This window comes from Miscanthus floridulus, chromosome 9 (genome assembly GCF_019320115.1).
Source record: "Miscanthus floridulus cultivar M001 chromosome 9, ASM1932011v1, whole genome shotgun sequence".
Classification (NCBI taxonomy): domain Eukaryota; kingdom Viridiplantae; phylum Streptophyta; class Magnoliopsida; order Poales; family Poaceae; genus Miscanthus; species Miscanthus floridulus.
The window spans coordinates 12,529,097-12,553,278 of record NC_089588.1 but is presented as its reverse complement, the minus strand read 5'-3'; the positions used below and the strand labels follow the sequence as shown (position 1 = coordinate 12,553,278).

The 24,182-nt window shown below is 57.6% G+C and overlaps 3 protein-coding genes and 1 pseudogene across 3 annotated transcripts; 1 reads left to right on the top strand and 3 right to left on the bottom strand.

The window, feature by feature from the left end:
* The first annotated feature begins 576 nt into the window (after positions 1-576).
* On the top strand, positions 577-1,513 carry LOC136479249 (mitogen-activated protein kinase kinase kinase 17-like; annotated as a pseudogene).
* Positions 1,514-1,746: 233 nt separating this feature from the next.
* LOC136479248 (uncharacterized) lies at positions 1,747-3,496 on the bottom strand. The gene is made up of 2 exons (XM_066477176.1): positions 3,150-3,496; positions 1,747-1,870 (listed from the first exon to the last, which is right to left on the bottom strand). Exons 1-2 carry the CDS (start codon positions 3,494-3,496, stop codon positions 1,747-1,749), a joined length of 471 nt encoding a protein of 156 aa, XP_066333273.1.
* Positions 3,497-5,295: 1,799 nt separating this feature from the next.
* On the bottom strand, positions 5,296-22,660 carry LOC136483435 (uncharacterized). Its single transcript, XM_066480515.1, has 2 exons — positions 22,163-22,660; positions 5,296-5,809 (listed from the first exon to the last, which is right to left on the bottom strand). Exons 1-2 carry the CDS (start codon positions 22,313-22,315, stop codon positions 5,693-5,695), a joined length of 270 nt encoding a protein of 89 aa, XP_066336612.1. The 5' UTR covers positions 22,316-22,660; the 3' UTR covers positions 5,296-5,692.
* On the bottom strand, positions 13,250-16,002 carry LOC136483829 (basal body protein 10-like). The gene is made up of 4 exons (XM_066480990.1): positions 15,901-16,002; positions 14,292-15,242; positions 13,794-14,202; positions 13,250-13,706 (listed from the first exon to the last, which is right to left on the bottom strand). The coding sequence occupies exons 1-4, from the start codon at positions 16,000-16,002 to the stop codon at positions 13,282-13,284; spliced, it is 1,887 nt and encodes a 628-aa protein (XP_066337087.1). The 3' UTR covers positions 13,250-13,281.
* Positions 22,661-24,182: the final 1,522 nt, after the last annotated feature.

Genomic DNA, 24,182 nt, shown 5'->3' with positions numbered 1-24,182 from the left:
GGGCCATGGTGGCTTCGCCGTATCCTTACTAGACCAACACAGCTCAATTGGTATTGATTTGGGTTTGATCTTCTCTGACTTCACCTCCTCAAATGGAAAAAAGCTTGCAGCAGCTGTTGATTTGAAACCGCGAACCTCTGTATCAATCAGGACTCCAAAACCTCTCGCCTTAGCTCGCCGTCGATTGCTCTCGGCAATTGACGGAAACTCCTCCGTGTAACTCCTCGAGCTGGCCGTCGTTGCCGAAGATGACGGGGGAATCGCCGAAGTTAGGGTTGCCCCTCCCTTGGATGATGGCCCCACCCCTCCTCCAAGACGCTTTTACATGTATGCCATTAAAATAGTTTTGTAATTATACACAAGCCATTAAAAAATTGACCGTACATGAGTGCCATCGTTCTAAACTTCTTTGCTCTTCAAGCCATTCCGTCGGAGTTCCGTTTGTTTTTCACCGTTTGAAGTACTGACAAGTGGGTCTGGGTCAGTCAAAACGTCCATAATACCCCTCTCTCTCAATCTCTCTCTCCCTCTCTCATCCGCGTCTCCCACCTTCGGCAGCAAATCGCACAAAACCAAATGGCAACAACAGCGGTCATCAGTAGCGGGTGGACGCGTGTCCGCACGCTCGGCCGCGACGCGTCGGGCGCGGTGGTGTCGCTCGTCGCCGCCGCCGCCTCGGGCGCGCTCTTCGCGGTCAAGTCCGCGCCCGCGGGGACGGCGGTGGCAGAGCACCTGCGGCGCGAGGGGGGCATCCTGTCCGTGCTCCGGTCCCCGCACGTCGTTCCCTGCCTGGGCGTCCACGCCGCGCCCGACGGGGGCTGCCAGCTGCTCCTCGAGTTCGCGCCGGGGGGCTCGCTCGCGGACGTGGCGGCTCGGAGCAGCGGAGGCGGGCGCCTCGGCGACGACGAGCGTGCGGTGGCCGCGTACGCCTCGGACGTGGCGCGGGGCCTGGCGTACCTCCACACGCGGTCGCTCGTGCACGGGGACGTCAAGGCGCGGAACGTCGTGGTCGGCGCCGACGGCCGCGCCAAGCTCGCGGACTTCGGGTGCGCCAAGGCAGTGGGTAGCTCCGGCTCTGCCTCCGCGCGCCCCACCATCATCGGCGGCACGCCGGCGTTCATGGCGCCCGAGGTGGCTCGCGGGGAGGAGCAGGGCCCCGCCGCCGACATCTGGGCGCTGGGCTGCACCGTCGTCGAGATGGCCACGGGCCGCGCGCCGTGGAGCGACGTGGTGGACAGCCTCCCCGCGGCCGTGCACCGACGCCGTGCCGGAGGTGCCCGCGTGGATGTCCGCCGAGGCCAAGGACTTCCTGGCCTGCTGCTGCTTCGCGAGGAACCCGCGCGACCGGTGCACAGCGGCGCAGCTCTTGGAGCACCCGTTCCTGCTGGCGTCAGTAGCCGGCTGCGGCGGCATCAAGGCGGAGGGGGCGGCTGCTGCGGCGGAATGGCAGGTGTCTCCCAAGAGCACGCTGGACGCCGCGGCCAAGAAGAACGAGAAGAGAGAGAGAGTTTGAGAGAGAGAGAGAGAAAGGATAGGGACAAGAGGGGTATTATGGACGTTTTGACTGACCAGACCCACTTGTCAGAACTTCAAACGGTGAAAAACGAACGGAACTCCGATGGAATGGCTTGGAGAGCAAATAAGTTCACAACAATGGCACCCGTGTACGATCAATTTTTTTAATGGCTTGTATGTAATTACAAACTTTTTTAATGACTTACGTGTAAAAGCCTCCTCCTCCAATGTTCACGACGGGCCAAAAGCTGCGGCCCCGTCGGAGATCCCTCCTCTGCATCTGAGTCCCCCTTGCTCACCGGTATGCTGGTCGGCGAGCGGGGAGTCGCCGGAGAAGGACCCGGGCGCTGTCAGTCTGCATATATTCATAAATAGACATAACTTGGAAAAAAACTGAATTAGACAAAGAAAATGAAGTAGAGGTACCACTTTCATTGTAAAGTAGCTAAAAGAAACAGTCTGACAAAGAGATCGAGGTACAAAAGAACATATAAAAAAGATGAAACATACATCACATGTTGGTAAGGTTATTCTTCAGGCAATGTTTGGACTCCACTAGTCCACTTGCACTAAAAAAGAACTCGTCTCCATCAAATGGGACTAAGGATAGATCCAGTAGCTCGTTTTCCACATTCCTAATCAAACAAAGAATCCGTCTTAGATCCACTAGCTCGTTTTTCACATTCCTAATCAACCACCGGAATGACTTCCCAAGTGGGTCAAGAGTCGATCCAATCCGATTAGTTCTAGCCAACCAATCACCGCTATGCCAAGTTGTGCATAATTATGGGATAAACTGTGTGGGCTCGTTTTTTTTTTTTTTTTTTTGGAAAGATCCGTTGCTGGCTTTCATTGATAAGAAGGAAGCAATTTACGAGGTTTCCGTGGCGCAAGCCGCGCCCCTTTTTGCACGGTTTCACAATTAAGTGAAAACCATGCCGCAAGCCGCGCCCCTTTTTGCATGGTTTCACAATTAAGTGAAAACCATGCCACCCCTACGGTACAAGAGCTCGATTTACATGATGTTTATAACAACTAATAAGATCAGCCCATTTGGCGCAATCTGTGACGGCTGCACCGGCGTTTATAGAATCATTTCGAGGCCCTTGTTCCCGGCGCGGATCCAGACTCTTACCTCATCCTGTATTGCACTGAAGACTTGAGCAGGTGTCCTGTTCACCTTGCTGAAAACACGGTGATTTCTCTCTTTCCAGATTTCCCAAATGGTTAGCATGACCATTGATCTTACTCCATGTCTTCTGGCATCCTGGCACTGTTGCACATGTCGATGAACCATTGGCCCAAGTCGTCCGTCCGACCCCAATTATCCGGCCTCAAGGCTGCTGCCGCAATCCATGTACCAACCTTGACCCAAACCATTCTAGAGAACCAGCGTTCCTGGAACAAGTGTGAGACTGTCTCTAGGTTCCTTACGCACAGTTGACAGAAATATTCATTAGGCCAACCCCGCAGTTGCAGACGTGCAGCCGTCCATATTCTGTTTTGGAGCATCAGCCATGTGAAGAAACGACATTTTGGTGGCGCCTTCGTTCTCCAGGTGACCTCAGCCGTCATGGAAGTAGTCATTCCCTGAACAGTGCAATTTTTGCACCAGCCGAACGGCGTATGCGGACTTTGCTGTATACTGACCATCAGATGTACGAAGCCAAGTTATTCTATGTTCCTGTGCTGGGAGCAGCTGCGTGTCTTGTATGCGCACCCATAAGTCCACGAATTCTCCAATGATCTGCGCGCTCATGTTGTGATCCACATCCCTCACCCATTTGCTGTCTGTCAATGCATCCTTGACTGTTCTATTTTTCCTTTTACTGTGCTGGAACAGGGCTGGGAAAAGAGTTGCAGGTGCGTCTCCTTGTAACCAGCGGGAGCACCAGAATGAAGCCCTCTTGCCATTTCCTAAATCAACTCTTGTTGCGGCATTGAATAGCGCTCTGTCCTCATCATCTAGTGGTAGTTGCATCCCCCTCCACGGTCTTCCTCTGTCGTCCCAGGAATACCACAGCCAACGCAGCCGCAGCGCCCTACTGAATTTGTCGAGCTCAATGATATCCAATCCACCATTAACTGTTGGCGTGCAGGTTCGTGATTTTCAACATTTGCGCTTTTACTGTTGTCTGCTGATGCGATGTATCATGTGTCTCCATAAACAAGAGACAAAAGTGATGATATAGATAAATCTTTCCTGCTTTCAGCATACAAATTTAGTTGTTCATCGTTTTTCCTTTTTCTATGGCTTTGCTTGCTCATCTGCACAGCTGTTGTATCTGTCGGCAACAGGCAAAGAAATCAAACCGATTGACAGCATCTGACAGCTGGCAAACATGAGGCACCAAGTGCAGTTGAAAATTTTCTATGAGCAGATAATTATCAAATACAATCCTTAGTTACTACTACTTGCACGGCCTTCTTGTGTTGAACTTTGTACTAAAATCTAGCAAAAGGTGAAACTGGATTTTCAGAGATTGTATGTGACGGTGAAACTAACTGAAAACCTTAGCATCTACCCCCCATCCCAAGACTCTAGTTTCAGACTTCAGAGCTATGTATTGTCAGAGTCAGACAGGCTATACTGACAAGAGCCCTAAAACAGAGGAATAGAGACCTAATCAACCACAATTTGTCCCAGACTCAGTATGTGCATGAGACGTTGGATCTGCCAAATGTTAATGGCCCATTTTCGTTCCAAAAAAAAACGTTTCGTTAAATGGCCCATTTACCACATCCGTAACAGACCAGCAAAGGAATTTTCTAATAGGTTTATGATGCAACCAAAGAATATTATCCGCTCACTAGCTTGATACATACGTATCTTGAATGCTAAGAGAACAGGCTGATTGAAACCAAATTATCATTGAGTAGAGAGCATGTTAGCGCAACACAATCTTCAGAAGTTGGAGCTGGTCGACTGGGAGATCACCAGGAAAGACTCAAAAATCTATATTGGATCCCATCAAGATGGCGTGGAGTGGAGTCGCAGTGGGGGGTTCACCAGGAAAGACAATCGCTGACATTTACAATTTTCTTCTACTCATGTTATTTCAAAGGGAATGAATGTAGCAGGCTTCAGTAGCGGTGGTTGCAGAACTGCTGCTCCAGTCTGTTCTGTTCTGTTGAACCCAACTCCAAGTCCAACTCGGTCTGTTGTGCCAAACATTTCATTTTTACTTCCGTTATTCTGCTCTGCGTCTGCATCCTGTGTTGCTGCTGTAGCTTACAGTTTTCTTCAGCCCCCTTCATTATTACTTGCGCTATTTAATATTTATGCAGGTATTTGTAAACATATACTATTATTAAACATGGGACTTTGGATGCATGATCATGAGTCTTCAGAGAGAAACATAATGTGCAAAGTTGCTTCATTTCATTGTACAAGTTGCCTCAAACCGTGATAGTTCTGATTATATCCAGGTTAATTACTACAGTGTAGCTTTTGTCTGTGATTTTGTCCAGGTTAGTATACTGAGAAAATCTTTCCTCTATCAAGGGTTAACAGAGATGCTACTGAATGCTGAATAGTGAATACCATCTTCAGGCAATCAGGCTAATTCCATGTCTTGTCATCAAGAAAACATCTCAGAGTACCAAAGCAATGTATTGGTGCAACTCTCCGTTAACATGCCATCATGACGAGCCTGCTTACTCCTTTTCAAGCAGCATCAAAAATACCAGAAGCCCAACAGGAAGATCGCCAGAATGGTAAGAAAGCTGAACGCTTGTTGAAAGTAAGAAACCGCCAACAGATTATGACTCGAACAAAAGAAAGTTGCAGACTTGCAGTCCAACAATATCAGCCAGCACAAGCAAACACAGCCGATGAAGTTTCCAGATTTACATGCTCAGGGTCTCATTTAAGCACAAGCATGGGAATGGCTTAAGATGAAAATTAAAATCGTGCAAACTTTAGCAACAATGTCATGTCCAAATTCCCTACTCCCAGCATTGACACCCACTTACAGTTACCACAGTACACAAAGCTGAAACACCAGCACTTCTGCACAGTTACTTTAGCATATATAATCATCAATCCCCATCTATGTTACATTTGCCACCGTAGTATACATTAGCACCCACATGTAAGGACAACAGGATTGTGCCAATCTTCGCAGCCTCTGTTGGCACTCAATCAGCAAAATACAAAATAAATTATCAACATTCATCACCGGGCCTTATCAGATTCAGAATTTTCCGGTTGTGCAACAAAGGTGCGCCAGAGGTACTGCCCACTTGCCATGTCCACCATAGTCCAAGATCCGGTTTTCACTGCTGATCCAACCTATAGATTCATGCAGAAAGCAGTCTTTAAGATTCTGAACCAATTGTTACTAAAGGCACAATATTGTATCTTTCAGATGTGCACACAAGGGAAACAAAGAGCTGATGGTCTAAAATTTGAACCAAGAATTAGTTTGATCATCGATCGTGCAGGGGTTCACTGTTATATGTTGCTTAACTACATATGCTTTTTCATGTGCACGATGCGGCTGTTTAAGCACTTAAGTCCAGTCAGCTCATGTTTCTATGTGTCGGGTACCGCGAGAAGGGGTACCCCAAGCAAGACCCAAAAAAGCAACTGCTTACACTTCGTAAAAGATCGAAACCAGCTAAACGCTGCTGGCCTCGGCCGATTCTCCGACTCGCCCGAGGCTCCAAGGGCCTCGGCCGATTCTCCGACTCGCCCGAGGCCCATCGCCGCAGGCCTCGGCCGATTCTCCGATTCGCCCGAGGCCCCCTCGCTACGGGCCTCGGCCGATTCCCCGTCAAAGGCCTCGGCCGGGCCACCGACCCTCTGTCTCGCGCAAGGCGGACTCGGCAGTACTCCGCCACCTCTTCCTTCTCCCGTCCCTTTGGCAAAACGTCGTGTCACGACGACTCAGCCAACTGCTGCCCCTGACAACAGCCGCACGCCCGGCACAGTACAGCAGAATGGCCGATGGGACAGGAGGCAGGACTGGGCAGGGGTTACCCGCCACTGTACTAACCACCGTGACGCCCATGCCTCACTATGCTGCCAACTCCTGCACCGAGGACAATGCAGCGTGGGGAGCCACATCTGGGCTACTGTAGCCTCGGAGTCAGTACCCAAGGCCAATAACTCCCCCCAAGGACCTCGACAGTTTGCTTCACGGGCTCGGCAGCCTGAGGGTCCATGACCACCGAGCCCCCCGCGATGGCTCGGCCTCGGCATAGCCGCTGCCCCCTACGACGTCATTACACGGCAACCCGCACGTCGCCCGCCATGTCCTGCATCAAGCCGTACTGGAGCCCCACGACGCACAAGACCGAGTACGACCAGCATGTCACTCCCGCACGTCCCATCGAGGCGCTCAACCACTCCGACAAATCACACGACGGCGCAGTGCAGCGACGTGGCAGACCAGACGTCCGTCACGTCAGCACCCTGCCATCCACGACGGGACTGTGCAAGGGTTACCGGCTACTGTGCTGCCTAAACTCCTGCACCAAGGACGGACACGACGTGGGGAGTCAGAACCGGGTTCCTGTGACCTCGGGGCCAGCGAACCGACCGCTCCGCCCCGCTCGAGACCCCCGATGAGCCTCGGATTCCGCCTCGCCCGAGACTCCCGGTAGGGCCTCGGGCGAACTGGCCATGCTCCGCCTCGCCCGAGGCTGGGCTCGTCCCGCAATCTCGTCACCTCCACCTCAAAAGTCACTCTGGCAGGCTATCGCATCCAATTAATGCACCCAGCTGCCCTCACTACGAAAGCCACGATCGGCAGTATGCCACGACAGGACAACGGTCAAATCGCCTTTTTACCATCCCTTACTGACGATACAGGGCACCGTATCCTGTAGACGCATGTTCGGCACTGTTCCGCCCAAATCAACTATCGGCGATGGCCGCCCAGACCTCACATTGCCACCCGCTAAAGGCCTCGGCACAGCAGGCCTCAGCACAGTGGGTCTCGGCCTCAGCGCGATAGGTCTCGACACAGCCTACTACAGCAGCCACCAGGCCTCGGCATTTCACCAAGTCAACAAAAGTATAAGAGCGCAGCATGTCGTCAGCCTTGAAGACCATACCGACTAGACATCGACTGGAACTCCCACGACGCCATACTGCTTCAGGGAGCGGAATACGTCAGCAAACAGTAGCCTTCTCATGTACCTCTCGCTTCCTCCTTGTAACTATAAAAGGAGGTAGCCAGGGCCATTTCTAGGGGGAGCAGGAGGAAAAACACACCGATAGAATCACGCACTTCCACGCTGCTTGGGAGCAACGTCCCAAGCAGTTCGCACCACCCTCGCCGAGACCTGGGGCTAGCTCCCTCTCTCACTCAGCTTGTAACCCCCTACCACGAGCACTCCGGTGCAAGGAATACAAGATCAATCTCTCAGACTGGACGTAGGGCCTCGACTGCCCGAACCAGTATAAACCTTGTGTCTCTTTGCATCACCATCCGGGATTAGGGACACGCAGTACAAATTCACTCGTTGGTTGAGGGACCCCCGGTTCCAAAACACCGACAGTTGGCGCGCCAGGTAGGGGACTCTGCGTGTCAGCTTCGTCATCCTAGCAAGTTCCGGATGGCAGACCACATACGACCATTGCGCCTCGGCACCATAGTTTGGTTCGGGAGCCTAGAGTTCATGTCTCTAGGGCATGAGTACGACATGGTGCTCCTCGCTCCTCGAACCCCACCGTCCGACGACGAAGTCGCGCCCCGGCAGCCCAGGCGTAGGCGGCGTCCGGGCGGCCGCTCTCGCCACGCTCGCCGGGCACGGCGCGAGCAAGGCCACCCCGACGCTACGCGAGCCCGGGGCAGCACGACACTCCCCGCCGATATCCTGCGACCAGCTGTTGGTACGGGGTCCCTGACTGGGGACCTGTCTGACCTGAGCCTGGACAAAGGAAAATCGCCGGGGGCTTACGACGATGCCCAGTCATCTAACCCCGCTCCGCCACTCCCTGAAGAACCGACCCCGGCGAGGCAGAATCTGGAGACGGCCCCGTTCCCATACCCCTTTGGGTTGAGAAATGCCGCCACCTCCTACGCCTACGCTTACGCTGCCGCTCACGAGCACCCCTCGGAACGCCGCCAGCGCTTCGCTCTCGACCTGAGCACCCACTCCGACCCCTCGGACGAGGACGAGGCGTGGCCCGGGGTGGATTTCTCCGAACTCCACAACCCTGGGGCTTTACGCCAATTCTTGGCCGCAAGCGACTACTGCCTCGGCTATTCCGACTCCGACGACGAAGGGACTTACGATCCATCCCGTGAGTGCTTCCACGTCGGGCTCGGGATGCCAACGGTGGGCGAAGAGGAAGCGGGGACAGGCACTCATTCACCGCCCCGGGCGGGGACGGGTGGTGCCACGCCTCCGCGTCTCGTAGCCCCGGCAGCACGGAACGAGAATCTCGTCCACGGGGGGCATCGTCGCCCAGACCTGGAGCAGCTCCGCGAGCTTCAGGCCAAGGTCGAACAGGACCGACTCCTTCTGCAACAGCTCCGGGACACTCTCGAGCAGGAGCAGCGAGGGCGCGGTGAGGGCGGAGGAGCCCGAGGGCGGGCCCGCGACGTTCATCACCGCATTAACGACAACAAGGGCGGAGAGCCACCCCCAATCTTTAACCGCGCTAGCCAGAATGTCGCAGCTGCTGCGATGCTGATCCGAGCGATGCCCGAGCCCTCCACCACTGAAGGGCGACGGGTCCGCGGAGAGCTCCGCGACCTCCTCGAGACCGCAGCAGTGCAGCAGGCCGAAAGTTCCGCCTCCCGCCGGCGCGGAGGCACTTCGGAGCAACCCACGGCACGACCTCGCCAAGGCCAGGATGCCTCGATCCGTCCCGAGCCCGCTCGCGCGCCGACGGTCAACAGGGCCCCCTCGGTGCGCGACCGACCTGGACACCAACGCGAGGTACAAGGCGACCACGAGGTAGTTGGCAGGCGACGGCGCCACGACGACGGAGCCGCCCGAGGCTACCACCCGCACCGAGGCGGTCGCTACGACAGTGGTGAGGACCGCAGCCCCTCCCCTGAGCCGCCAGGACCTCGGGTCTTCAGCAGGGCCATCCGCGTTGCTCCTTTCCCCGCCCGGTTCCGACAGCCGGCCAACCTCACCAAGTATAGCGGCGAGACGAACCCTGAGCTATGGCTAGCCGATTATCGCCTGGCTTGTCAGCTGGGTGGCGCGGACGATGATCTGCTCATCATCCGCAATCTCCCTTTACTCTTGACGGACTCAGCGCGAGCCTGGCTTGAGCATCTCCCCCCCTCGCAAATCCACGACTGGCGCGACTTGGTTAGGATCTTCGTCGGGAACTTCCAGGGCACTTACGTACGCCCTGGGAATTCCTGGGATCTCAAGAACTGCCGCCAGAAGCCGGACGAGTCTCTCCGAGACTTCATCCGGCGCTTCTCCAAACAGTGCACCGAGCTACCCAGCGTCGGTGACTCGGAGATCGTCCAGGCTTTCCTCTCCGGCACCACTTGTCGGGACTTGGTCCGAGAGTTAGGGCGCAACGTCCCGCGCTCCGCCGCCGCGCTCCTCGACATCGCCACCAACTTCGCCTCGGGCGAAGAGGCGGTGGGGGCCATCTTCCCCAACAACGACGCCAAGGGGAAGCAGAAGGACGAGGCCCCCGAGGCCTCGCCCACCCGCGTCCCCAAGAGAAAGAAGAAGGGCCGCCCGGGGAAGCAGGAGGTCCTCGAGGCCGTTCACGTCGCCACAACAGATCGCAGGAATCCCCGAGGCCCCCGCGGCCCCGGGCTATTTGACGACATGCTAAAGAAGCCCTGTCCTTACCATCAAGGCCCGGTGAAGCATGCCCTCGAGGAATGCACCATGCTCCGGCGTTACTACGCCAGGCTCGGGCTCCCCGACGACGATGAGGCCAGGAAAAGGGGCGCCGGCGAAAGGGACGGTGATAAAGATGATGGGTTTCCCGAGGTACGCAACGCTTTCATGATCTTTGGCGGACCCTCGGCATGCCTCACGGCGCGCCAGCGAAAGAGGGAACGCCGGGAGGTCTTCTCGGTCAGGGTAGCCATCCCCCGGTACCTCGATTGGTCTCGGGAAGCAATCACCTTTGACCGGGATGACCACCCTGATTACGTTCCAAACCCCGGGCAGTACCCGCTGGTCGTCGACCCGATCGTCGGCAACACCCGGCTCACCAAAGTACTCATGGACGGAGGCAGCGGCCTCAACATCCTCTACGCCAACACTCTGGAGCTCCTGGAGCTCGACCAATCACGGCTTCGGGGTGGTTCCGCGCCCTTCCACGGCGTCGTGCCAGGGAAGCGCACACGACCCCTCGGACGCATCGACTTACCCGTCTGCTTTGGCACCCCATCGAACTACCGTAAGGAAGCCCTCACCTTCGAGGTAGTTGAATTCAAGGGGGCTTACCACGCCATCTTGGGGCGCCCGTGCTACGCCAAGTTCATGGCGATCCCCAACTACACCTACCTCAAGCTCAAGCTGCCACGACCCCAAAATGAAGGCGTACTGCGCGATGGTACGTCGTCTGGAGAACAAGTTCGACAGTCTCGAACTCAACCACGTTGCACGAAAGTTCAACGAGGCCGCGGACGAACTGGCAAAGATGGCGTCGGCACGGACCCCGGCCCCTCCGAACGTCTTCGCCAGAGACCTCCACAAGCCGTCCGTCGACTACGCCTCGGCGACGGAAGAGGACCCATCGGCCGAGCCCACCGCAGGGCTCGAGGCCCCCTCTGCCGCCGAGACCCCGCCAGCCGAGCCCGAGGCGATGGCGATTGACGAAGAGCCTCCCAAGACCGACCAAGGAACGGACTGGCGAGTCCCTCTCCTTGATCGCCTCGTCCGAGGAGAGCTTCCTGCTGACAGAACCGAAGCCCGACGGCTTGCGCGACGCGCCAAGACTTACGTCCTCTGCGACGGCGAGTTATATAGGCGCAGCCCATCTGGTATTCTCCAACGATGCATCACCACCGAGGCTGGCCAATCCTTACTTCAGGACTTACATGCGGGAGTCTGCGGGCACCACGCGGCGCCTCGGACGCTCGTAGGTAACGCCTTCCGCCAAGGTTTCTATTGGCCAACAGCGGTGGCCGACGCCACAAAGCTAGTACGCACCTGCGAGGGATGCCAGTACTATGCTCGACAGACGCACCTCCCGGCCCAGGCCCTCCAAACCATCCCCATCACATGGCCATTCGCTGTGTGGGGACTGGACATGGTTGGGCCTCTGCAGAAGGCACCCGGGGGCTATACCCATCTGCTGGTAGCTATCGACAAATTCTCTAAATGGATCGAGGCTCGTCCGATCGCTCAGATCAAATCCGAGCAAGCGGTGCTGTTCTTTACGGATATCATCCACAGGTTCGGGGTTCCTAACACCATCATCACTGACAATGGGACACAATTCACCGGGCGCAAGTTCCTAACGTTTTGCGACGACCACCACATCCGGGTGGCCTGGGCGGCCGTAGGGCACCCAAGGACGAATGGCCAAGTAGAGCGTGCCAACGGCATGATCCTACAAGGCCTTAAGCCAAGAATATTCAACCAGTTGAAGAAATTTGGCAAGAAATGGCTTGCCGAACTCCCGTCAGTCATCTGGAGCCTAAGAAATACCCCGAGCCGAGCCACGGGATTCACACCGTTCTTCCTGGTCTATGGAGCCGAGGCCATCCTCCCCACTGACTTAGAATACGGCTCCCCGAGGCTACAGGCGTACAACGAGCAAAGCAACCGCACTGCCCGCGAAGACGCCCTCGACCAACTGGAGGAAGCCCGCGACGTCGCGCTACTACACTCAGCCAGGTATCAGCAAGCCCTACGACGCTACCAAGCCCGGCGCGTCCAAAGCCGGGACCTGAAGGTGGGCGACCTAGTGCTGAGACTGAGGCAGAGCAACAAGGGCCGCCACAAGCTGACCCCACCCTGGGAGGGGCCGTATATCGTCGCTCAAGTGCTGAAGCCCGGGACCTACAAGTTAGCCAACGAGAAGGGCGAAATCTTCACCAACGCTTGGAACATAGAACAGCTACGTCGTTTCTACCCTTAAATTTCCAAACGTTGTTTACATTGTTCCTCGAAATAAATAAAGAAGCGTTCTTTAATTGTTATAATCTTTCGAGGAACCCCCTTATAGACAAATCGGCTGTATAGAACCCAAGGACCGAAAGATCGTCTCAAGGGCGAAAAGGCCGGCCGAGTCGTGAGAACGGCCTATGCCTCTGGGCTACGGCAGCTCCCTCACCACCGTTTCGCCCAAAGGACAGCTTAGGTTCCGAGGAAGTTCTTTGCAGAGAGGTTGTCTATCGATAGGGGCTCGACGTCACTATAACGCAATAAGGGAGACTCGGCTCTGCCTCTGCAAAGTCGAGCCTCCCTCGGGGGCTAAAAAGGGGGAACCCCCCTAAGTCCCGGACACCATTTCTCAACCGTTTTTCCGAAAATTTCCACGCCAAACTCTCTCGCGCTCCGACGGGACCTTCGCAAGAAACCCAAAGACCAAAAGCCTGTCTGGAGGCCAAAGGGCCGGCCGGGTCGTGAGAACGGCCTACGCCTCTGGGCTACGGCAGCTCCCTCACCGCCCTTCGCCGAAGGACGGCTTAGGTTCCGAGGGATTTCTTCGCGATCGAGACAGAGGGCACGAACTTAGAAATAGAATGGAAAACGGTTAAGAAGCACACATACGCAAATACTTTAAGGGCCTCGACGGCCACAAAAAACGTCACGATTCGACAACTAACTCGATCCGGTTACATGGCCCCTTTTGGCCCAGGTCAAAGCTCAAGGATCGGCGGCTGGCGCGGGAGGGACCACCTCTTCTTCGAACAGCTTGGCCAACGCGGTGCCAGGTGCCTCGGCCGCCTCCAACAGCCTCACGACCTCTGCATCAGCCTCCTCGTCATCTTCTGGCAACACGTAGCCGTCGCTGACAGCCTCGAGGTTGATGGCGTAGTGCGAGGAGACGACGGCCAGGGCGCGCTTGACACCCGTGTGCAACGCCCCTCGGAGTCTCTCGCGGACGTGGCCGCTCAACGCGATGAGGCGGCTCCCAAGGGAGCTAGCTGATTGGACCTCCTCGACGTCCAGAGCCTCGCAGGCAGACCGGACAGCGCTGCGCAGCGCCTCGTGCTCCCGGACCTCGACATCCAGCGCTGCTTGCGCCGCGACGGAGGCCTCAGCCGCCTGGGAGGCCTCTTTCTCCAGATCTACGTCGCAACAAGGGGTCAGGAGTCAAGCGCGAACCAGGACAAAAAGAGCAAATGGAACGAGGAACATGGTTCAGCGGAACTTACCCTCGGCCTTGCCCTTCCAGGCTGAGACCTCGACCCGAGAGGCCTCGGCCGCCTTGGTAGCCTCTGCCAGGGCGACTTTTGTCGCCTGATGCTCGCTCTGCTCCGCACCCAGCTGCCCGGCTGTAGCCTTCGCAGAGGCCGTCGCTTCTTGGGCCCGAAGCCTGAAGGAGTCTCGCTCCTCCTCCAGTTCCTTGATCTTGGCCACCAGAGGGGCGGACTGCTCCTTAGCCATGGCCAACTCCGCCTGAATGTCGGCACAACGAAGGCGGAGGTCCTCCACTTCCGCACTCCGCGCCGACAATAGTCCCTGGGCATCGGCAAGCAAGCCCTTCTGGCGCCGGAGCTGGTCCCAGATATCCCTCTCATTTCGCAGGAACACCGATTTCCCAAGGGATCGGGTCTCGAGCTCCTAAGGAGGCAAAACAAAAAACACACGTCAAAACACTGCGAGCGGGCTCGGAGAGAAAACAACTCGGCACGAGACACGAAAGTACTCACCCGAGTGACACCAGGCAAGTCCCTTTCCATGACAGTCATCGCTGTCTGCAACGACCGCACGGCCAATCGGCGATACTCCTCGAGGGTATCCCAACGCCCCCCCTCGGCGACGTCCTCAAGGGCGAACACAGGCTCCCCCTCGGGATCAGCCTGGTCCCGCCAGAAAACACGCGGGAAGTTCCACCCAGGGGGCTCGGGCCGTAGCGGGACAAGGGCCGAACTCCCCTCGGCAGGATCTGGGACTTGTTGCTCCGCGGTACTGGCCGCCTCGGCGTCCGCCGCCTCCTTCCCTCGGGAAGAATCATCAGACGAGATTGTCTGAACCAGGGGCGGCGCCAAAGTTTGCCCCGCCTCCACCTCCATCGCCTCGGTCTCGACGGACCCGGGGGCTCTGGCCTCCGCCATCTCTACCTCGATGGCCCCGGAGTCCACCGCCCTGGCCTCGGAGGTCTTGGGCGCCCCGGCCTCACCCTCAATGGCCTCGGCAGTGCTAGACGCCCCAGCCTCCGTCGCCCCAAGACCCACGACATCGCGAGGCGTGGGCTCCTCCTCCTCCACTCGCCCCGCGGCCGCCTCGGCACCCTTTTCCTGGGCGGCCACCTCCTCCGAAACGGCCTCGCCCGACTCCGCGCCACGCTGCGCGTCAGCCTGCGCCTCCGCTGCCTGATGGACGGAGGAGCTAACGTTCACCTTGAGCGCCTTACGGGGCGCCAAGGGAGGGTCTCCCACCAGAAGCGTCTGGCTGCAAGAAAAGACACTCCCAAGGTCAGCATGCAACCAAGGGGCAAACAAGAAGCGGACTCCGCCAGGAAAGACGCTTACCGCGAACGGGGATGCAACCGCTTCGACACCGTCCGCCTCCTCTGCAACGGCGGCGGTGGTGGCAGCAGCACGGCCTCGGTGTCCACCGGCGCCAGCTGGTCCCCGTCGGACCCCGGCACCTCCTCGACCCTTCGCGGAGATAATGGGGTCGCCCCCACCGTCACCCGCTCAACCTCCACCGTCGAACCCATCGGGCCGACGGCACGCTCCTCCGACACCCGCGCCTCGGGTGTGCCGGCCTCGGCGCCGGGACGGGCCACCACTGGCCCCGGGACACCTCCTCCTCCTCCTAGGGGCGTCAGGCTCCTTGCCGGCGCCCCGGGAACCATCTCCCTGATGTCGGGGAGGTGTTCCAGGCAGGCCGTCCCCACCTCGCGCCCACCGCCGTCGCTCGAAGAATCCGACACCGACGACGAGGGAGACGGCTCCAAAGGGAGACCATCGAGCCTCTGGCGCCGGCGACGGGCGTCCAGCTTTTCGCGCGCGAGGATCTTCTTCGTGCGCTTCGCCTCCTGGGCATCTTTCTTCTTCTTCTCCTCCTCGGCACGCGCCCTGTTCACGGATCGCCGCCGGGCGTCCTCAGGAACGGGCGGCGGGGAGCCTCGCACGTCTCTTATCCCCTGTGAGAACGACGAAGTAAGACAACAGACCAAAAAGGCGAAAAACAAGAAGGACGCGAAAGCCTCGACAACATCCAACTTACCAGCGAGACATACCCCCGCGACGGGCGCATCGGGAACGGCATCAAGTCATCGAGCCTCGGCTTCCCGTCTACCGCCTCCCTCACCCGACGCAGGGTCTCGTCATCGGTAAGGGCGAAGGCGGACATCTTGGTACCAGCGACCGGGTCGCTCGGCGTCATCTCGAACAGCCGCCGCCGCCGGGCCATTAGCGGCAACACCCTCCGGCGGTGAAAGGCCGCCACGACCACGGCCGCCGAAAGGCCGCAGTCACGCAGCTTCCCCAAGGCCCTCAAGAGCGGTTCCAGCCTAGGCTGGTCGACCTTGATGACGCCGTACCCCCATTTCTCCGGTTGACTCTCTACAACCCGCCCGGTATAAGGGGGAAGTCCTCCGCCGTCGTTGCGGAGGTAGAACCAGCCGTCATACCAACGACGGTTGGATGTTGACAGCTGGGCCGGGATGTAGAGGGACTGCCGGTCTTGGCGCACGTGGAGGGTGCAGCCGCCGGCCCTCTGCGCCTTCCGAGCCCCCCTCGTTCCCCCCGGCTTGGAGGTGAACGTCGCTCGGAACAAATGGAGCCACAACTCCCAGTGGGGAGCGATCCCCAGATACCCCTCGCAGACGGCGACGAAGATGGCCGCCTGCGCGATGGAATTGGGGCTGAAATTGTGCAGCTCCACGCCATAGTAGTGCGGGAGTGCCCGCATGAAGCTATCCGCCGGCGACCCGAAGCCTCGCTCGTGGAAGACGACGAAGCTCACCACGTAACCGTCGCGCGGCCTCGGCTCCGACTCGTCCCCCGGAGCAATCCACTCCGGCTCGTCGGGGTCGGTGATCGGGCGAAGAAGACCGGCCTCCACGAGCGACTGCAGCTTCTCCTCGGTGACGTCGGACCGCTCCCAGGGATCCGCCGGGAGGATGACGGGACCACCAGCCATTGCGCGGCGGAGGACGCTGCTACGGCGGTAATCTCTCTCCCTCTCTCTTTCGATCTCTCGCCCTCGCACTTCTCTTCCCCGGCGCTCTATGCTCTCAGCGACGGCACGGAGGCAGCAAAAGCGAACGCGGAAAAGGTAAGGAGGGAGAGGGCGAGGCTGTTTGCGTATTTATGCAGGGACGAATCGAAACCACCGGGCGACGAAATCGGGGAAGTTTCCCCCAGGAAATCCGGCGCGGTTATCCAGATCCGGTCTTACCGCCCACTCCCTCCTCATTAATTGCGCGTGCAGTTACGTCCCGTCGACTGACGCCACGTCACGCCCAACCGCAGCAGCAGCAGGCGCCGTTCCACCCCCCCGAAAAAGCTGCCTCAAAAGGCGCGCCTGCCGTTGCTAACCGCAGGGAGAGAGGTAACCCCCACCCGATTCCTTTCAGGCAAAGGAACCAGGCACCGAGCCCGTTACGGTCCAGGGGTTCGAAGGCTGGGCCCTCAGGGGTTTCGACAGCCGCCCCAGGACAACAGAGTCAGGGGCGACTACGGGCGAGCCTATGCGAGGCCGAGGCCCAAGCAAGCGAGACGCTTGGGATGCCCTGTGTCGTGTCCGAGACCGGCAGGGAGGTCTCCGAATGGGATCCCACCGTAGGGAGGCACCGAGCCACCGAGGCCCAGCGAACGGCCTCGGCACCCACTAGAGAAACCCTCCGGTACTCTTGGAGCGCGTCTCCGGACCGCTAGCCGACCCCCAGCGAACGGGGTACGGGCCTCCACTCGGACTTACCCGATAACAGCTCACCGGAAATGCCGTCGCTCGCGCCCACCGAGGGTAGCGTGGCATCTTCCACCCCTCCTTCCGAGCGAAAAGGAAGCGCGAGGGTCGAACAAAAAGTCAGGAGAATCCCTGACGGCCCTCTCGCTCCGCGCAGAGGCTAAGGGACTCTTCCTGCAAAACGTTGCCGAGTCCCAGCGACCTGGGCTCGCACACGAGGGGACTCAGCAATACAAACCCTCCTTCCGAGCGAAAAGGAAGCGCGAGGGTCGAACAAAAAGTCAGGAGAATCCCTGACGGCCCTCTTGCTCCGTGCGGAGGCTAAGGGACTCTTCCTGCGACACATTGCCGAATCCCAGCGACTTGGGCTCGCACACGAGGGGGCTCGGCAATACAAACCCTCCTTCCAAGCGAAAAGGAAGCGCGAGGGTCGTTCAAAAAGCCGGAAGAACTCCTGACGGCCCTCTTGCTCCGTGCAGAGGCTAGGGAGCTCCTTCTGCAAAAAGACGCCGAGACCCCGCGACCTAGGCTCGCACCCGAGGGGGGCTCGGCAGTCAGACCCTCACACGCGAGGGGCGAACCAAAAGCCAGGGGACCTCTGACCGCTCTCTCGCTCCGCGCGAGAGACTCGGGGGCCCTCCTGCAACTTTGCCGAGACCCAGCAGCTCAGGCTCGCACACAAGTGGGCTCGGCAAACAGCCCCCCCCCCCGTCCGAGCGAAAAGGACGGGCGGGGGACGGGCCAAAAAGACGGGAGGACCCCTGACCGCCCTCTCGCTCCGTGCGGAGGCTCGGGGGCTCTTCCTGCACCCGAGATAAAGACAAGCGACCCAAGCCCGTTACGGTCCAGGGGTTCGAAGGCTGGGCCCCCAGGGGTTTCGACAGCCGCCCCAGGGCAAAAGAGTCAGGGACGACTACGGGCAAGCCTGTATGAGCATGCCCTGTGTCGTGTCCGAGACCGGCAGGGAAGTCTCCGAATGGGATCCCACCGTAGGGAGGCACCGAGCCACCGAGGCCCAGCGAACGGCCTCGGCACCCACTAGAGAAACCCTCCGGTACTCTTGGAGCGCGTCTCCGGACCGCAAGCCGACCCCCAGCGAACGGGGTACGGGCCTCCACTCGGACTTACCCGATAACAGCTCACCGGAAATGCCGTCGCTCGCGCCCACCGAGGGTAGCGTGGCATCTTCCACCCCTCCTTCCGAGCGAAAAGGAAGCGCGAGGGTCGAACAAAAAGTCAGGAGAATCCCTGACGGCCCTCTCGCTCCGCGCAGAGGCTAAGGGACTCTTCCTGCAACACTTTGCCGAGACCCAGCGGCTCAGACTCGCACACGAGGGGTCTCGGCAAAACAAACCCTCCTTCCAAGCGAAAAGGAAGCGCGAGGGTCGAACAAAAAGTCAGGAGAATCCCTGACGGCCCTCTTGCTCCGCACAGAGGCTAAGGGACTCTTCCTGCGACACTTTGCCGAGACCCAGCGACTTGGGCTCACACACGAGGGGGCTCGGCAATACAAACCCTCCTTCCGAGCGAAAAGGAAGCGCGAGGGTCGTACAAAAAGCCGGGTGAACCCCTGACGGCCCTCTCGCTCCAGGCGGAGGCTAAGGGGCTCTTCCCGCAGCATCGTCGAGGCCCTGCGATCCGAACTCGCACCCACGGGCCCGGCAAACACAATGTAACTCCCCACTCGAAAGAGAAAAAAGCCCCTGGAGAAGTGAAATCACTCCTCCAGGGCCTCGGGGGCTACACCCGGCGGGTGCGCTCGCGCGCACCCACCGAAACCTCGAAGACAAAACACCATCCCGACAGGAACTATCAAGAGCCAATTCTCGTCAAGAACCTCAGGGGGAGTGCCTCCACTCCCCCCAAGGCTCGGGGGCTACTGTCGGGTACCGCGAGAAGGGGTACCCCAAGCAAGACCCAAAAAAGCAACTGCTTACACTTCGTAAAGATCGAAACCAGCTAAACGCTGCTGGCCTCGGCCGATTCTCCGACTCGCCCGAGGCTCCAAGGGCCTCGGCCGATTCTCCGACTCGCCCGAGGCCCATCGCCGCAGGCCTCGGCCGATTCTCCGATTCGCCCGAGGCCCCCTCGCTACGGGCCTCGGCCGATTCCCCGTCAAAGGCCTCGGCCGGGCCACCGACCCTCTGTCTCGCGCAAGGCGGACTCGGCAGCACTCCGCCACCTCTTCCTTCTCCCGTCCCTTTGGCAAAACGTCGTGTCACGACGACTCAGCCAACTGCTGCCCCTGACAACAGCCGCACGCCCGGCACAGTACAGCAGAATGGCCGATGGGACAGGAGGCAGGACTGGGCAGGGGTTACCCGCCACTGTACTAACCACCGTGACGCCCATGCCTCACTATGCTGCCAACTCCTGCACCGAGGACAATGCAGCGTGGGGAGCCACATCTGGGCTACTGTAGCCTCGGAGTCAGTACCCAAGGCCAATAACTCCCCCCAAGGACCTCGACAGTTTGCTTCACGGGCTCGGCAGCCTGAGGGTCCATGACCACCGAGCCCCCCGCGATGGCTCGGCCTCGGCATAGCCGCTGCCCCCTACGACGTCATTACACGGCAACCCGCACGTCGCCCGCCATGTCCTGCATCAAGCCGTACTGGAGCCCCACGACGCACAAGACCGAGTACGACCAGCATGTCACTCCCGCACGTCCCATCGAGGCGCTCAACCACTCCGACAAATCACACGACGGCGCAGTGCAGCGACGTGGCAGACCAGACGTCCGTCACGTCAGCACCCTGCCATCCACGACGGGACTGTGCAAGGGTTACCGGCTACTGTGCTGCCTAAACTCCTGCACCAAGGACGGACACGACGTGGGGAGTCAGAACCGGGTTCCTGTGACCTCGGGGCCAGCGAACCGACCGCTCCGCCCCGCTCGAGACCCCCGATGAGCCTCGGATTCCGCCTCGCCCGAGACTCCCGGTAGGGCCTCGGGCGAACTGGCCATGCTCCGCCTCGCCCGAGGCTGGGCTCGTCCCGCAATCTCGTCACCTCCACCTCAAAAGTCACTCTGGCAGGCTATCGCATCCAATTAATGCACCCAGCTGCCCTCACTACGAAAGCCACGATCGGCAGTATGCCACGACAGGACAACGGTCAAATCGCCTTTTTACCATCCCTTACTGACGATACAGGGCACCGTATCCTGTAGACGCATGTTCGGCACTGTTCCGCCCAAATCAACTATCGGCGATGGCCGCCCAGACCTCACATTGCCACCCGCTAAAGGCCTCGGCACAGCAGGCCTCAGCACAGTGGGTCTCGGCCTCAGCGCGATAGGTCTCGACACAGCCTACTACAGCAGCCACCAGGCCTCGGCATTTCACCAAGTCAACAAAAGTACAAGAGCGCAGCATGTCGTCAGCCTTGAAGACCATACCGACTAGACATCGACTGGAACTCCCACGACGCCATACTGCTTCAGGGAGCGGAATACGTCAGCAAACAGTAGCCTTCTCATGTACCTCTCGCTTCCTCCTTGTAACTATAAAAGGAGGTAGCCAGGGCCATTTCTAGGGGGAGCAGGAGGAAAAACACACCGATAGAATCACGCACTTCCACGCTGCTTGGGAGCAACGTCCCAAGCAGTTCGCACCACCCTCGCCGAGACCTGGGGCTAGCTCCCTCTCTCACTCAGCTTGTAACCCCCTACCACGAGCACTCCGGTGCAAGGAATACAAGATCAATCTCTCAGACTGGACGTAGGGCCTCGACTGCCCGAACCAGTATAAACCTTGTGTCTCTTTGCATCACCATCCGGGATTAGGGACACGCAGTACAAATTCACTCGTTGGTTGAGGGACCCCCGGTTCCAAAACACCGACACTATGCAGTTAATTTTGTAAACAAAATGAAATGCAAGATCCAGAAAGTTTATAGCATGATATTTTTGACGGAGCAGAGGACCGGATGCCAAATGTTTGAAGATCGTATGAGTTCGAAAGAACAATCGGAGCGTTGGGCAAGATGCCAAATGTTTGAAGCTCTAGTCGGTTTCAAGGCTACCAAGCGTGCTAAATCAAGCGTGCTAAATAAGTGTAAGCCATTCCAGATGACCCATAGTACCATTATTTGTTTGTTTGTTTGCTTGCTTGTTTTAAGTTGAGAAACTGTCATCTTTACTTCTTTTGAACAAAAAAGTTGACCAAATGTATCTGTGCTAATAAGGTACTTTATGAACGGTAACAAGATGGCAGATGTTTTGGAGCTCTAGTGAGTTTCAAGGCAACCAAGCCCTGCTCAATCAAGTGGTACACCCCCCTCCCCTCCTCCCCCCAGTTTGCAATTTCTCTTATCAGTGTAAGCTATTATACATGTCCCGTAGTATAGTAGGATTGTGTTATTTTTTTAAAGGTGGGCAAATGCAACCGTGCTAACTGCTAACAAGGTACGAACTTTTATGCAAGAAAAAGAAATTGCCGGACTCGTATATTGTATATCATTAGCATATCAGTGCTAACTGAGTGGTTCAAATAACCCTGAAATTCATCTAGAGGAGTGGTTGAAATAAGCCTGAAATTCATCTAGATTATGGCCCAAGCAGGAATTTGTGAGTGGTGGCGCAGCAGGGAAGAAGAAAAGCTAAGAATAGCGGGGGTGGAGGAGACAGGCAGACAAGCAGGCGGGTGACACGCGTTACCTTGGAATGGAGGGGCACGGGTGCCCTGGGGGAGGCCTTGCCGTCGGCGTCGGCGTCGAACTGGTCGGCGGGGTCGGCGTTGCGCCCCCGGACGAGGAAGAAGCCAGCGACGGTGGCGGAGAGGAAGATGAGGATGACCCGCAGCGGGCACATCTCTCTCTTCTCCGGGGAACCAAAGAAGGGGGGAATTTCTTTTGACCTGTCCGTCTGTCCCTCCCTCCCTCCCTCCCTCCCCTTTCTTCCCTAAACTAAAATGATCCGGACCGGAAGCGGAAGAAATTGTGGCACGCGGGGTAGGTGGGTTGAAAGAAAGAGAGAAAGGGAAGCGGGTGAGGCTGCAATGGGATCCCGGCAGAGACAGGAGCGGGCGGGAGGAAGCAGCCGGAGGAGCGGGGACGGATTCGTTTGTGCTGACTGCTGATCTGCTCCTTGCGGCGAGGGAGAGGCGGAGAGGAAGAAGGTGAGAGGAAGACGAACGAGTCAGAGTCTTGCGCGAGGCTGGCGGGGCACACTTGCCAGTGATTAAGGCGCGTCGAGATGCGGTGGTTGACGCCGTCTCTGCGGGCCCACCTGCCGGCGGATGGAGGCTTCTCAAGGCGTGCAGCTAGGGATGAATATTATATTTGTTTTTATATTTCTGTCTGGATTCGGATTCGAATACGGAAAGTGTCAACTATGTCGGATAGAATACGATTGGATATCGACATCATAAATATGCGATTTGTAAGGATGGCAACGGGTCGGGTTCGGATCGGGTGGAGTCTCCGTGCACCCAAAACCGAAACCCGAAATCGAAACCCGAATCCGCCCCGAAAACCGATTCGGGTGGAAATCCATTACCAAAACCAAACCCGCGGATACCCGAAACCCGAACGGATACCCGAAACCCGAATGGATACCCGAAACCCGCGGATATATATACACATATTCACATGTATAAACAAGAGGCAACAAATAATAAATATTTTCATGAGTCAACTTTAAATAAATTTAATAATCTAAGTAAACAAATTATTATTAGTATATTATAAAACATGAGTTTTAATTCCAAATGATTTATTTCGGATATCCATTGAATATCCACATGTGGAAAACCGAACCCGAAACCGAACCCGATTGGTTTCGGGCCCCGAACCCGAAAACCGTGGGTGAAAAACCATCCCCAAACCCGAACCCACAGAACCCGAAACCCGCGGATATCCGCCCCAAACCCGATCCGTTGCCATCCTTAGCGATTTGAGTATTCGGATACGAATATGGCATCGGATGTTGGATATCCGGATTCGGATACGGACAGATCTCAACCCCTCTAAACAGATTTGGTTTCGAATACGGTTGGAAAACATCCATACCGTTTTCATCCCTGCGTGCAGCGCAGCGGTGCAAGCACGACACCGACGCAACAGCAAACGGACGGACGGACGGAGATCGGGTTTGCCTTGGGTTCCCACTTCCCACAGTCAGCATCGCTGGTCTGAAACTTAGCTGAAACTGGCTGAAAAACACTGTTTCTGCTGAATTGTTGTGAGAGAAAAATACTGTTCCGGCTGAAAAAAGAAGCCGAACAAGCCATTTTTAAGACAAGCGAACGGGGCCAAAAAGTCAAAAGCAACGCACAACGATTTTTTTCCTCAAAAGCAACGCACGTTAAGTCAGTTGTTAAAAAGGCCGTGCTTTTCCGAGCCGGCCTAGCACGGAAAGTGGCCCGACGAGCCATGTCTGGACCATCGACAAGGCACGGTGGACTGATACGACACGGCCCAGTGGCCCATCGTGCTCTGCCGTGCCGTGCCCTACCGGGCCGGGCCAGGCCGGGCGGCCCGAATGGCCAGCTATAGTGGGCAGTGGCCACACTGGCCAGGACAGCACAGACCGCTGAACCAAACTACTTCCATGGCCGCTGCGCCCAGCAGATCACATCATTCTGCCTTGCCTTGCTCTCAGAAAAATAAAAAAGGGGCTAACATATGCCGATCCCAGCATCACCAATACAAGATGATTCCTAAATATTACTACTTGG

Excerpts from the sequence above, each read along its gene's own strand:
- LOC136479248 (XM_066477176.1), bottom strand. The coding sequence starts at position 3,496 with ATGCAACTACCACTAGATGATGAGGACAGAGCGCTATTCAATGCCGCA. Across the intron at positions 1,871-3,149 it reads GATGGTCAGTATACAGCAAA|ACTGACAGCGCCCGGGTCCT; the intron begins GTCCGCATACGC and ends GAATATATGCAG.
- LOC136483829 (XM_066480990.1), bottom strand. The coding sequence starts at position 16,002 with ATGGCCCGGCGGCGGCGGCTGTTCGAGATGACGCCGAGCGACCCGGTC. Across the intron at positions 14,203-14,291 it reads ACTTGCCTGGTGTCACTCGG|GAGCTCGAGACCCGATCCCT; the intron begins GTGAGTACTTTC and ends TTGCCTCCTTAG. Across the intron at positions 13,707-13,793 it reads CTGGAAGGGCAAGGCCGAGG|ATCTGGAGAAAGAGGCCTCC; the intron begins GTAAGTTCCGCT and ends GTTGCGACGTAG.
- LOC136483435 (XM_066480515.1), bottom strand. The coding sequence starts at position 22,315 with ATGTGCCCGCTGCGGGTCATCCTCATCTTCCTCTCCGCCACCGTCGCT. Across the intron at positions 5,810-22,162 it reads CCGTGCCCCTCCATTCCAAG|GTTGGATCAGCAGTGAAAAC; the intron begins GTAACGCGTGTC and ends ATGAATCTATAG.